The sequence below is a fragment of the Phodopus roborovskii genome, unplaced genomic scaffold, assembly GCF_943737965.1.
Source record: "Phodopus roborovskii unplaced genomic scaffold, PHOROB, whole genome shotgun sequence".
NCBI classification, from domain to species: Eukaryota; Metazoa; Chordata; class Mammalia; order Rodentia; family Cricetidae; genus Phodopus; species Phodopus roborovskii.
The window spans coordinates 4,849,177-4,863,644 of record NW_026126424.1 but is presented as its reverse complement, the minus strand read 5'-3'; the positions used below and the strand labels follow the sequence as shown (position 1 = coordinate 4,863,644).

The following is a 14,468-nucleotide window of genomic DNA, read 5'->3' as shown; positions in this document are numbered from 1 at the left end:
ACACAGTTTGCTACTTTTCCTTATATTTTTTCTTGATTAGTTTGATAAAAAAAATATTGATCTTCCTCATCTCTCTCTGTGCACTCCTCAGACTCTATTTGATGTTCCTTTCAAATATCTTATATTTAAGAGCAAAGCATGGAGACTGGGAGTCTGTGATGTACACAGACTTGTGTGCTCTATCCTTTGTGCCATTCACAAGGGTCAGTGCAGTTGCAGGAGAGGGTTGATGCTTTGAACTTTTATGCTTTCCTGTCTAATTTCATTCATTACTTAAGGAATAAAGTCTTGCATTTCAACACAATGGGTGGGATTAGAGGATGCTCTCAAGGGAGGGGCTGGGGAACTTAGGTCACTTGTAAAGGGGCTGCTTAGAGCTCCCAATGTTGCTCTCCACACCCCACCTGAGACTTTGAAAGGAACACAAAGTCCTCTCCAAGGGAAGATACCCCTTGGAGGCCCAGTAAAGAAGAAAGGGATAACCGTTTTATGAAAAGTCAAATGTTAAAAGAAAAAACAAAACATGGAATCTTACCTCAAGAGTCTGAGCTTTTCAAGCTCTCAAGTTAGTAGGAAAACAGCAATAGTGTCAGTTGTAATAGGTAATGACCAGAAACTTCTAGAAGACAGACAAACAAAACAAAACAAAAAACAAAACCAAAACAGAAAAGCCAAATCATAATGACTTAAATGACAGAAGTTTATTTTCAGCTGAGTTTTGTATTCTTTATATTGCCTTCACCATACAACCCAGGACCTCCAACATCACATACAACTGTAAAACCTAGCACATTCCCTTGACATGTTCCTGTGTCAGGGGGAACAATGTCTGCCGGATCTTGTCTTGGCAAGCAAGTGTGAGCCTGAAATTGACACTTTTCAATTCCTCTTGTGAGTCAATGGCTGGAATCATTCAATGGCTGCAAGGATCAATACATGCCATGCTGTGCCTCTCAGAGGAGGCAGATGAGATGCTAGGCTCCTGAAGGCCTGTCAAGCTGCCAACTTACAGCCTATACATTGCTTGGTTTCTCTAGTGAAGGTCTGGTCAGAGAAAGACGACGGCATATTTCATTACAGCTTGCGTGCTGGTTATTAAAGAAGTAAAATATTCCCCGCTTTCCAAAATTTGTTGTGACATCTTTCTGATCAATGGAGTGAATCTGAGGGTCAGTAAGATAGATGAGGCCTTTCCCATTGCCAGTCACCCAACCTAAAAGAGAATGAATACATCTGAACACCACATACCCTAGAAATGTCAACACACACACACACACACACACACACACACACGCAAGCTTACACACATGTGTGCACACACACATACGTGCATGCTTAAAGAGATACATTTAAAACTTGACCATCCTGTGATTTATATTCAGAAAGTTTATGCCAAGGAATTTGAGATGTATACCCTAACTGAAGAGAACTGAATACATTGTTATATGCGTCAAGTGTGACATACTGAGATAGTGAATATTCACAGAATTGTAGAGCATAAAGTTCATTTAGAATAATTATTAAAATTTCAATGTTGAGCATTTCCCTCTTGATTTAGAAACTTCTTTATGCTGTATTCACTAGGTCCTATATTTTCCTACTTACCCTACACTTACATGTATCAAGTGTAGATACTGTACAAAAAAGTTTTATATATTAAGTACACAATAGTGAACAAGATAAGCAAAAATGTTTTTACCCACTGAGCAAACATTCTCATGAAGGCAAACAGATAAATAAACTGTGAATATGTAAAACATACAGTGTGAGGGGTATAAACACTATGAAGGAAGAACTGGATTAAAGGGCTCTTGATAGAATATTCACTGACATGAATTATGGTGAGTACAGTAACCAACAAACTGAAAAACTATTAATATTAATGGGGATTTAAAGAAAAGTTAATTTTAAATACATTCAGCTTTCTGTTACATAATAATCCCAATTATGAAACTCAATTATCAGCTTTCACTCTGAATAAAGGGCCAGAGAAAAGAAAAAGTAGAGATGATTTTAAATTTAATTAGTTAATTATTGATTTGTGTGTGGTGGCGTAACAGTTTGAATGAAAATGGCCCCTATATACCCACAGGGAATGGCACTATTAGGAAGTGTTGCCTTGTTGGAGTAGGCATGGTCTTGCTGGAGGTAATGTGTCACTGTGGAAGCAGGCTTTGAGGTCTCATATATGCTCAAGCCACTCCCAACATGACAGTTTGTTTCCTGTTGCCTGTGGATCAAGATGTAGAACTCCCAGCTACCTCTCTAGCACCATGTCTGCCCACATGCCACCATGGAGATAATGAACTAGATTCTGAAAGTGTAAGCTACAACAATTAAATGTTTGCCTTTGTAAGATTTACCATGGCCATGGTGTCTCTTCACAGTAACAGAAACCCAAAGACAGGAGGCCAGGAGTGGGTGTCAGATAACCTGAAACTAGAGTCACAGACAGTTATGAGCAGCCAGGATTCTGGGTACAGGGATTGAACCCAGGCCCTCTATAAGAACAGCAAGGGCTCTTAACCACTGAGTCATACTCCAGTCCCATGGGAAAAGTTCAGAAGATTTTGAAGTGGGTTGTAGTAATAAGAAAGTTATTTTATTTGCATCTACTCAATTGAGTAGAAGCTTCTAGGGACCAGTCTACAGCTGAGCACAAGAGGCCACATTATGGATATCAAGATGCTTATGTCAGGAATCATTTGCTACATGAAGTAAAATCAATGAACTTAATACCAAACAGTACCCTGCACACAGAATGGTCTATGAGATATGACTAATGATTAGTGAAACAAGTTGCAATATTCAGAATAAGAAGTAAACCCTGCTTTGCATACCTTGTAAATCTACCACAACATCTCTGTGCTTAGAAAACTCATAAGAAAAATGACCATAAGCCAAGCCGTATTCTGTAGCTTTGTACTCAGTTTTGACGACTTTTGTGTTATTTGATAACTTGACGAATTCTCCCAGTATGTAAGGTTCCACACTGATGCATCCCTTTATAGTCTTGTCTTCCAAAATCTGAAACATAAAGATGGGAGGTAATGCACACAATGGTGAAGGACACAGTCTCTGCAGTGGGGTGGATCTCAGTTTGGACTGGGTTTTTGCCTTGTAGATTTATTATTCTAGACTTCAATTTCTTCAGAGATATGTCTAAGAGTAATAATAACTCTCTAGTTTTGTCAAAAGGATTCAATGATAAAACAAATACAAAGTACTTGGCATATGTAGCGTAAAATATGATCCAAAGTAATTATTGTTCATAGATTAAATTGCTCACTTAAAAACTAGGCCACAGGGACTGGAAAGATGGCTCAATGGTTAAGAGCACTGGTTGCTCTTCCAGAGGACTTGAGCTAAATTTCCAGCATCCATACATTGGCTCACTTCTATAAATCCAGTCCCTGGAAATCCAATGGCCTCTTCCAGCCTCCAGAGGCATAGAATACACAGTCGTGCACAAACAATACAGACAAAATATTCATATACACAAGTCAAGTTAGGGCACAGTGACCTCACCTCAGGCTGGCTTGCCAGAGTATGTGAGTGGAGCATGCTTTTGAACTAGAGGCTATTATCTCATGAATTTCCATATAATGAGTTTGACTTACTGGTTAGTATCAGTGCCTGTAAGATGCTTGAATAGTTTCTGACATGAAGGTACAAATCAGATGATATTTATATCATAAACACTAGAATAATGAGTCGAAGGGCCTCTGGCTAATGAAAAAAGTCATCACAAATATGAATACAGAAAGGAGTCAGTCTATCTGGAGAAACAGCTACTCTTGATCTGTACAAAGAAAAAGGAGTAGGGAGATTGCTTTCATCTCTCTGAAGTGATGTTTAGTGAAGAGAGAATGGTTTCAGTATCCCTGAAGTCTAGAGTAGAGGAAGACAGATTGGGCCACGTCTAAGAACTGCCTAACAATTATCTAAGTAGAAAGTGAAGTACTTGCATTTTTTTCCCTTGCTAAATGTATTTAATCCACATTGGTTTCAAGGACTCAGAGAAAAAGAAATGGAAAACAAGGGATTTATGCATCATGCTGAAGGAATAATCTGTACAAAATACAACCCTGAAAGTCCCTTTGCAAGAGAGACAACACGTAAAGAAAAGTCTAGTGAGTATGCTAACTTAACCAGACATTAGGGTCAACCGTTACTGTGATGTCACTCACTGACTGGACTGTCTAGCCCAAATGAATGTGTCGGAGTGGACAGAGGATCATTTTTCTCACCTATCTTTTTAACAGGATGAAGCTGATGAAGCAGATAAAGGAGCCTAGGAACTGGATGTATAAGATCTTACCAGGACCATGTTAGAAGTAGATTTGTAATACAAGTACAACCTAATACATACTTGTAGGCTTGTTTCATTAACCAAACTCATGCTCTCTAAGGACTCACCAGCAATACTGTAGACGGGATGTAGAACATCTGTGTTGGAATCTTTTGCTCGTAGAGTCTTTTGTTAAATTCCGTCACATAGTGCTGTGCTGTCATCTGTCGCTCCACATCAGTGAAGTGGTGCCGGAGCCCCTTCCACTCTTTGTATTCTTTCCCAACGTATCTACAGATGGACAGACCCCACACAGCAACATGTGAAACCCCTCGTTACTAGAGGGCAAATGAAAGGGGATGAGACACATGAGTTTTAAAACATATTTCTACTCCTTATCTAACCAGTATCAATTGTCTTAACTTCAGATTTAAATAATTTTGTAAGAACCACTTCTACAACGGAGCACAGCTCATGCTAGCTGGCCTGAAATGATATGGAATGTGGAGGGAAACTGTTGGTCTAGTCAATGTAGTTCTTCACACCTCTCTGTAAACCAGGGGTCAACACAGTGGATTCTAGAGCCCGATACTCTGTCATCTGCAGCATGGGGTTTCCATATATCAACTAGTTGGTATGAAACCCTCCTGTACCCCTTCCTTGTGGGATTGCATTCTTGAATACTAACTTTGCTAACACCTATTATTGGCACACTAGTGTGCTAGTTCTGAGGGCATGGAGAAAAATATGAGATATAAGACGTGTAACTTTCAAGGGCTTATAGTATAATTGGACAGAGACTATACATGGTAGTAAGCAATTAAATAAGACAACAATCACAGTGCTATTTTCACTGTAGTAATTTATACTTACTATATGCTAGTATGAATTTATTAGTAATGTCCCATGTGCTTGGAGTGACCCTCAAAAACCAGAGGGAGTCGTCAGCATCACAGACCATAATGACAGCAGCCCACCTCCTTCCCCCTTAGAAACCTGAATCTAATATGCAAGGAGACTACAGTCCTGGGCATCCAGACTCTTGAGGATGAGAGGCGTCTGACAGTGAAAAGTGCACACCCCAGTGCTGGACCCAGGTCTACAGACGGTGTGAACTAATCCAGAGCATTTCCTTTATTGACTGAGGCCAGAAGCATGCATGTACAAAAGGGCTACCCCTGTGGGATACCTTTCTGGATCATTCTTCCAGAAGTATGGATTATCACTCTATGAATAGGGAGATACCTTTTCTCTCATTTTATGCTATTTATTTCTTAGCATGGATTTGCTAGCAAGAAATTTATTGTAAAGGTCACAAGTTCTACCATGTTTAAATGTATAATAAGAAAAGTAAACCATGAGGTCAGTCTCTGGAAGGCTGCCACCCAAAGATGGCACTGTCTTGAATTTCATTCTTTACCTCTCATGGATCCTCCTCATACCTCACAGGCCATGAGACGTACGTACGTACGTGTGTGTGTGTGTGTGTGTGTGTGTGTGTGTGTGTGTGTGTGTGTTGGGGGGGCAGTTCCCCAATAATCTACAATGTAGCCAACATCTCTAATTTTCTTGTCTATACAATGGGTTTAAAAATGTTTCCCTCATGGACTTGAGATCATGTATACGCAGCATCTGGACACTCATATGGCATTGCTTTGTGATGTATGGAAACTGGTAATCAATTGACTAATGAAGAAGAAGGAAGTCAATATCTGCAAGCATACATTTTGACCATATCTCAACCCTTTCAAAAATCTCATGAATGACTACTTAAGCAAAAGGAAAATTAGCTCCAGTGTGCTGATGACACACATGTTTTCCAACAATACCTCCCCAGACTTTCCTCTTGATGAAGGTAGTGGACCCAAAATGCATTTCTCTGTTTGCCTTTCTTCTTCACTTTCAGGTAGTCCCCTAAATACACCACAGTTTCCTGGGCTGTCCACAACTCAGACTTTTTGGAATATTTTAGCAGTAGTGCATCTGAAAAAGAAATAAGGTTAGACTTCTTTAAGCATTTTGAACAGAGCTTGGCACCTAGTAAGAACACTTTTTGCATGCTCGCTGTAGGTTCTTGCCAGGCAGGAAATTCCATGGCTAGCAAAGCCATTTTCCCAGTGAACCACAAAATGCATCTTTCATGATCAGTGAGCGGTATACCAGCACGCTCTTCCAAGGGCTCCCAAATAGAAATGCCCTGACGCCTGGAGCTATAGAGCAAAAAAGTACTACGTACTGTGTGCTCGCTGGAGTTGAACGGGCTTTAATACTCCGGTATTGTCTAGTCTGTGAAGGAGCCAATCATTTGTCACTCCTGCCAGAAGCTTCTCAAAGTCGTCAGGCTGTAGGGTGCGAGCTTCAAGAAGCTCTTGCCTGCTCCGTCCAGGCAATGAGACAAAAGAACTTCTGCTGGAGTTTAGAAGAGACCATGAACTTTCTCCCTCCAGAGAACTGTTGGAAAAGGCAGGTGATTTCCGCCACCACTGTACGGATGAACTGGAGTTCTGGCTACACTTCAGCATGCTCCCAAGTTCCTTTTCTTCCTCTGTGGTGCTGAAGTCTGCATCGAAGTCTGGAAAGGGACTGTGGCCACTGACAGAGGAATTTGGCCTCTCATCTCTCTGATCTGGCCTCCAAGCACCTGGCCTGTGAACACCATCTTGGCCAGTGGGGCCCTCCTCATCCTCCGTAGAAGCATCAGGGTCCACGGTCTGGTCTTTGACTGAACCGCCTGTCTTTGCTGAGTCAAAATTTTGAACAGACAGGTGAGGAGAGAAAGTCCTTCGTGTCAGCACTGAAGGGCTGCCTTCTAAACATCCCAGTACTGCCTGAGGGTGTGGTGACCCATCCTCTTTGCTTTCTTCTGTTTCTCCTTCAGGGTCAACTGAAGAGGGGTCATCTGTAAATGCAGGCCCCGTGAATCTTTCAGTGACTTTCCCCCCATTCTTTCCTCCACAGTGGCCTTTTATATCATACTTGCTTTCTGGAAAATAACCAGTCATTTCACAGGTTTCTTCTTCTTGAACTGAAGGATATTTGGCCATGTCTGTGAACTTGCCAGAGCTAGATAAGGACCAGGAAACAGAACCACATGACAGACTGGGCTGACAAGATATATTACTGGGTCCTTCATTTCTGATGTCCTGGTTTCCTTCAGGGGCTTCCAGTAGCCCTGTTCCCGAGGCCAAGCAAGTGTCTGTTGTGTTGAGAGGAAGGACGGGTGTTAAGGACGAATGTTTGTGCAACTGACTTTGTGAAGACGCTAGGTTGCGATCTTCAGTTTCCTGAAGAGAGACACCATGCAGCTTTGAAAACAAGTGTGTAGCTCCACAGCTTCTGTCGCTCTTGGGCTCCTCAGACACTGCCGTGGAGCACTGAGTGTCCACAAGGTGTTCTTCTTTGCTAGACTCTTTCCTGTCCATACCCTTAATACCACAGTTCACTTCCTCCCAGCTTGCAGAAGAGCTGAGCCCTGACAGTTTGCTCCAAGAACCCGAGCTATGGCTGTCACTCAGAGATGTATGGGGAACATCTGCCTTGCCATTGCTGTGACTGGGCGGCTCAGTCTCAGTCCCCATATCTTGATCCAGGGAGACCCGAAATGCTTCAGAATGGGTCCAGTTTCTCCTCTTTACTCTTCTGAGCTTTTCCTGGTCTTTCTCAGCCATCTGGGAGGAAGCTATACTCCCACTTTCTTGAGAACACAGTTTATCTAGAGTAGCACCCATAGTATCTACGGTGTTGGTTTCTGTTTTTAGAGCAGTGATGCACACCTCTGGTTTTGTGTCTCTGTGGTTGCTTTTGCTGCTCCTGCAAGTGCCTTCAAATACTTCACACACTGAGGTATGGTGCTGGGAATAGATTGCAAGAATTTGTTGGAAGTCTACGTGCCCACGCAAGATAGGTTTATCCAAGCCACATTTGAAGCTCTCTGGAACGTAAGACCTATCATCTAAGTTTTGGAAGCTTTGAACTTGTAGATGTCCCTTCACCTGGCTGACAAGAGACATGATTTCCTGAGACAGGGCTTCTCTGTCCCGGCTTGTGGAAGAGATGCTAAAGGTGTACAGCTTACCCACAGCTTCACTGCAGAGCTGCCTTGCAGCGCGGATGGCGTCTGTCTCCCCGTGGAGTCTGCAGTGTACTGTGGTGAGGCTGAAAGCAGCTTTGATGAAGCTGTGCAGCTCCTGCTTCCCACTCACCAGCTCACCATCTTTCTTGGTCAGGAGGCCAATCTCAAAAGCCTCTTTGGCATCACACAGGTACACACTTTTCATTCCTGGAGGACAATCAGTAGAGCAACTGTATGACAGCAAACACGTGCCTCGGATATTCTATGGGAAACAGCAAACGCAGGTCAGATATTGTATCCCGGGTGAATCAGAACAAATTTTTCTTCTTCTTCTTCTTCTTCTTTTTTTTTTTTTTTTTTTTTTTTTTTTTTTTTTTTTAGATAGGGTCTCTCTATGTAGCTCTGGTTCTTCTGGAACTCACTGTGTAGACCAGGCTGGCCTCAATCTCACAAAGATTCACCTACCTCTGCCATCCTTGAGTGCTTGGATTAAAGGTGTGCACCACCACACCCAGCAACAGTTTATATTCCCGGAGGATACTCACTTAAAATATTACAGGAAAATAAGTACACGCCATAGACATTATAAAGGAGGTTCACAAATGCTTAATGGAGGATGTGAGTTTTGTTTTGATGAGTGAGAAGGGTGGGAACAGGAGCCACTGACTGGCATGGAGTTAAGACATTATCTTTACCTGCCATCCTGCCATGACCCTGACGCTTGTGAACTGACCATAGCAGACTTATGATTTGCTGTTGTTCATTTGAGCAAAGGGTGTGTGATGGTTGGGTTGTCCCTTTGATTGGTTTGAGAAGTCTGTGAAGATTTATGAGAGACAATGACATTAGGGATGCAAGACCCACCTTGAAGGTGGGTTGTACCACCCAATATGCAGGAGTGAATTTGGACTAAAAGAAGAAGGAAGGTGGATGCCTGCTAGCACTGGCAGCCACGAGGGTGAAGTTTTTGTTCTTGATAGCTACTGCTACTATGATATTTTATCTTACATCAGTGACAGAGCCAATGAACCACAGACTGAAACCTCTGAAACTGTTAGCAAAAAGGCAACAACAGCAGTGTCAAAGCAAATAAAAATACAAAGAACAGCCCTTTCCTTCTCTTAGATTATTTCTCACAGTATTTGTGTTTGTCACAGTGACAACAGTCTTACTAACTGTTGTCTATACCTAGTCTATACCTAGGACACAGACATAATTAATTTCTCTATGCAGTAACGGTATTGATTTACCTATAGGCCAAACAACAGGGTGTTGGGGACAAGAACAAAAGGTCTGTCTGTACATGTTCTCTACAGATGCAAAAATTTTGAGGAAGTGTCAGAGTGTTGAACTTGCAGACATGGAGCTGACCGTGTGTGTGTGTGTGTGTGTGTGTGTGTGTGTGTGTGTGTGTGTGTGTATTTTAAGTTAGTTAATTGTTAATTGTTAAAAGTTATGTGTATGTTTGTCTGTTTACATGTTCACACACATGCCCACGGAGTCCATGGGGAGTGTCAGATTGCTTGGAGCTGGAGCTCCAGGCTGTAACAAGCCCCCTGATGTGGGTGCTAGGAACCTGACCCAGGTTCTCTGCAGGAGCAGTCCCTGCTCTTAACTGCTGAGCCAGCTCTTCAGCCCCCAAAGTTTACTTTGTTTCAAAATGAAAGATTGTTAATCCAAGAGATTTGCATTTAACAGGCATAGAGTAGATCCCAGGAGCTTGTGTTTTGAAAAGGCTCCCTGGGTGGTTCTGATTGGCTGCCAGCCTTAGGAACCCTTACTCTGGAACAGACAGCATTATATGCCATTGCGTGGACTGCAGTAACCTGGCTGCCATCAGGATACAGTCATCCTGACTAACAGTACTGGAGACCTTGCATAACTGCCAGTGGGGAGCCAGCACCTACTTCAAGGTTAGACTTTCCCTCCCCCTGCGTGGGAGGACCTCTATTTACCACAGCTGTGAGCACAAACAGCGGTGTGTAGGCACTGAAGGCAGCTGCCAGTTTGCAGGCTTCTGCAGCTGACAGCAAATGGTGGTCAAACTCCCTGAGCAAGGCCTGTGGGGAAAGAGGATGGAAAGTGAAGCAGCAGGTACCGTTTCTCCATTAGTAAGGTAATACCCACGACATCCCGTTGCTTTTCTTTCAAGATTCTTTTCATCACGAGTCTGCCAGAACAGTGCCAAGAAAGTCTAAGTGGGTCTAAAGATCCCAGAGCATTGGGTGTCTTACCTCTACCTACCCCAATCCCTATTCTGCATTCACAACCCAGAGTAGCGCATACAACAATTAGGCAAAGCAAATCAGATGTGCCTCTCTGTGAAATGGGAGCAATTCCCCATTCATGCAAACTGCACATCCAGACTGGCTGACGATCTCTGTGTTGTTCTTAGTAAAGGTCTCTTTATGGCTTCACACCAAGGGGGACTCATTCATTTATTTCAGAACATAACTGGACACGTCCGTGGGGCTAGACGCCATTATAGACACTGAGACAGTGGACTGCAAGTCTGCAAAAGGCTCATTTTCTATTGAGGAAATGAGCAGTGTACAAAGTTGTTGAAAGAATGGTGATATTAGGCTAAGAATGTGGAGCAAATCCTCAGTGTCTGATTTGAACAACCAAAACATTTGCCCATGGGTGTCTTTCTCAGGATTTATCTTCCTCCTCCTCTTCCTTCTCCTTCCTCCTCATCCTCTCTTTCTTCCTCTCCCTCTTCTTCCTCCTTTTTTCCTTCTCTTTCTTCTCCTTCTTCTTTTATGAGACAGGTCCCTCACTAGGACTTGGAACTCACAGATTCAGCTACAATGGCTCCCTAGCAAGCTCCAAGATTCCTCCTATATGTCCAGCACTGGGATTACAAACATGGGCCATCATGCCTGACTTTTATGTGGGGGTTGGGAAGCAAACTCAGGCCCTCATACTTATGTGGGAAATACTCTGCCAACTGAATTATCTTCCCCTGTCATCCCCAGAGTGGTTTTGTTTTTAAAGGAAATATATGGGACTGAAAGTCACTCTGATGGTATCCTATCGTTCATTAACTTGAACATTTCCATAGCTTTTTTTTTTTTTTTATTTGAGTCAGTGCTAGAGGCTGGGAAGACCAAGGTAAACAGGACCCATTATAATTGATCCCATTAATATAGGAGGGGCTGTGCTCCCAACCCCTACTCTACTGGGAAAGAAGTGGGGTAACCAGCACCAAGAATTGGTAACCAGAACCAGCATTGACAGGTGTCCAGGCAATGCCACTCTGAACCATGTTTTAGACAAATGACAATTACCAAGTTAACCTGTGGGTTGTTCTTAAACTTTTCATAATCCGTTTTGCTCATGGAAACAAAGATGTCTGCCAGTATACCCAGTGATGTGGAAATACCCTGTAAGGAAAACAAACAAATCAGATTGGAATTCTCTCATCTTATGGCCTACAGTTAGTGACTGCATTCCATGTGAATCATCTATCTGTTTGCTATTAGTCTGTGACTATGGCATGGAGAAACTTTTGAATGAAACTTTGCAGGATCAAGAGATTATTACATCCCAAGGTACGAGGATGAATTGAAATATAGCTACTTTGAAGTTGGGCTTCACTGGTTATTGGCACTAATTTATCTAATTAATAGGCCTGAATAACTGGCATGGGAAGACATCCATACTACTCTCCATCTGTGTTGTAAAAGAGGATAGGCCTCACTCAGTAACACAGCTCTGGGAAATGGAGGCTTCCGATCATAAGAGGGCAGTCCCACAAAATTACAGAGAATGAAACTCCCAGCAGCAAAGCAAGGGCTGAGCTGATTCTTAGTTTCTTAAAGATGCTACCACATGAACAGTTAAAGGAAGTTTTTGCTCACTGGACTCTTGGAAAATGACTTTATACATAAGTATCAAGGCCATCTCAACTTTGTCACAGAATCAAGTCAAAGCTAAATATGTGATAAGATAGTCACAAAGTTGCAGAGAACTCAATTCATAGTTGGAGGGTTAGGAATTATTATAGAAACCTGTCACAGGCCAAGAGTAACTAACTATAACACACAAGGAAGTTCCCAGATGTTCCTGTACTTCTGTAGAAAAAGATGACACAGACAGAATTGGTAAATGGTGAAGTTAATTGTGTTATAAGGAGACAGCTATCCAAAGGCAAGTATGGAGAGGAGATACTGCATGTAGGTACACAACTTTTTTATCTGGCTGAGGGAGTGTCAAGTAGCCTACTACCGAGGCCCATATCAACTCTGCAGCTTCATACCACATTCCTGGAAAACAAAGGAAGAATAGGGAGAGACTGTTAGCATCTGTGCCTTAGTGTACAGATAAATAATGAGTAATTATTTATTTATATTTATAAATAATAAATAGATAAAATAAATAACTAGGAAGACATTAGAAAACTAATGCATTCAGAACAGTTATTGGCTTCTGTTAAGAAAACGGGGGCTAGATTAGACTGACAGAGCAATTTGTTTCTTTCCTTTGGTCATATATTGGTAACTTTCCCACATCGCCAAGAAACTTTATGAATTATCACACATCTGGTATCCGTCTTAATTATCATTACTATTGCTCTGATGAAACACCATGAACAAAGCAACTTGGGGAGGAAAGGGTTTATTTGGCTCACAGTTCCACAGCACTGTTCATCATTGAAAGAAGTCAGAATAGGAACTCAGGGCAGGAAAGAGGAGGCAGGAACTCACACAGAGTCCATGGAGGAGTCTTGTTTACTGGCTTTCTCAGCCTTTCCTCTTATAGAAGCCAGGACCACTGGTTCAGGGATGGCACCATCCATAATAGGCTGGGCGTTTTCACAATAATCACTAATTAAGAAAAGGCGCTATAGGCTTGCCTGCTATTGACTTACAGAGGGATTTTCTTAATTGAGATTCCCTCCTCTCTGATGACTCTAGCTTGTGTCAAGTTGACACAAAACTAGCCAGCATATTATCTTTAACATACACAGACATAGATATATAATCTATGGTCATTTCCATTATTTATAAGAATGATAGTTACCATCATCTATTAAAAATTTCAAAACCTTTAGTTTGTCTTTTAGTCTAATTAGAGTTTGAAAACTTTGCTCAGAGACTTTGTGAGTCCTCCTAGGAATGAATGAGTAACCAAAGCCAGTGAATAGCTTCAATTCACAACTGTGAATTTTGCTAACAAAACAGAAAAAAAGATTTTTCTCTTACTAATATTTTTTTTGTTTGTTTTTGTTTTTGCTTTTTCAAGATAGGGTTTCTCAGTGTAGCCCTGGCTGTCCCAGAACATGCTCTGACCTCAAATTCAGACATCTGTTTGCCTCTGCCTCTCAACTGCTGGGATTAAAGTCATATGTCCCCACTCCCTGGCTCTTATTAATATTCCTAACAGTTATGGATTTTTTTTGTTTTGTTTTTGAGATAGGGTTTCTCTGTGTAACAATCATGGCTGTCTTAGAACTCACTTTATAGACTAGAGCGACTTTGAACTGAGATATCTTCCTGCCTCTGCCTCCTGAGTGCTGGGGTTAAAAGCGTGCGCCGCCACCACCTGGCCAGTTACAGGCTTTTTTAAAACATGAAGTCTCACTATGTTGCCCAGGCTGGCCTTAGTCTCCTGGCTCGAGTTATCCTTCTGCCTCAGTCTACAGAGTTGGCTACACTGGTGTACACAGCCATGCTGAGCTCAGCTCCTGATATGGTAAATGTTATTTTCTTCTCAACAGGACGGCTAAGGGGAGTGGGATGTGATAATCTTGACCAGACGTAATCAGAAAACCCCACAGTAAATTTTTACAGCCAGCTTCTGTATGTGAGCCCTAAGAGGGATAATGACTGATGTCAGACAGCACCTAGCTTTTGCAGAATCTGTCCTCTGATCTGTATACAGACCGACTGCACCAGGACTTTGTCACTTTCATTTCTATACAGCCAGGTACCTAGAATAAAAAGGAAGATATTGCCTGAAGTCAAGAAGGAAATGGCTTGGTAAAACAAACCCATGTTCACAGACGTCTTCATGAACACACATGACTCAGATTTGAGAGACAGCTCCAACGCCCATGACTGCACAGGAGCCAGCTTCTACACGGTCTGCGGCTGTCTTATC

General features: G+C 42.2%; 1 protein-coding gene across 1 annotated transcript in view; it reads right to left on the bottom strand.

Moving 5' to 3' along the window:
* Nucleotides 1-717: 717 nt before the first annotated feature.
* Nucleotides 718-14,468, bottom strand: part of Alpk1 (alpha kinase 1) — a 107,786-nt gene continuing 94,035 nt past the window's right edge. The window contains exons 6-14 of the mRNA XM_051185531.1: nucleotides 14,212-14,298; nucleotides 12,555-12,631; nucleotides 11,654-11,749; nucleotides 10,319-10,423; nucleotides 6,528-8,625; nucleotides 6,121-6,274; nucleotides 4,420-4,582; nucleotides 2,841-3,027; nucleotides 718-1,213 (exon numbers count right to left, since the gene is read on the bottom strand). Coding sequence (XP_051041488.1) covers nucleotides 1,014-1,213; nucleotides 2,841-3,027; nucleotides 4,420-4,582; nucleotides 6,121-6,274; nucleotides 6,528-8,625; nucleotides 10,319-10,423; nucleotides 11,654-11,749; nucleotides 12,555-12,631; nucleotides 14,212-14,298 — 3,167 coding nt within the window. The 3' untranslated portion in view covers nucleotides 718-1,013. The remainder of the gene's footprint in view (nucleotides 1,214-2,840; nucleotides 3,028-4,419; nucleotides 4,583-6,120; nucleotides 6,275-6,527; nucleotides 8,626-10,318; nucleotides 10,424-11,653; nucleotides 11,750-12,554; nucleotides 12,632-14,211; nucleotides 14,299-14,468) is intronic.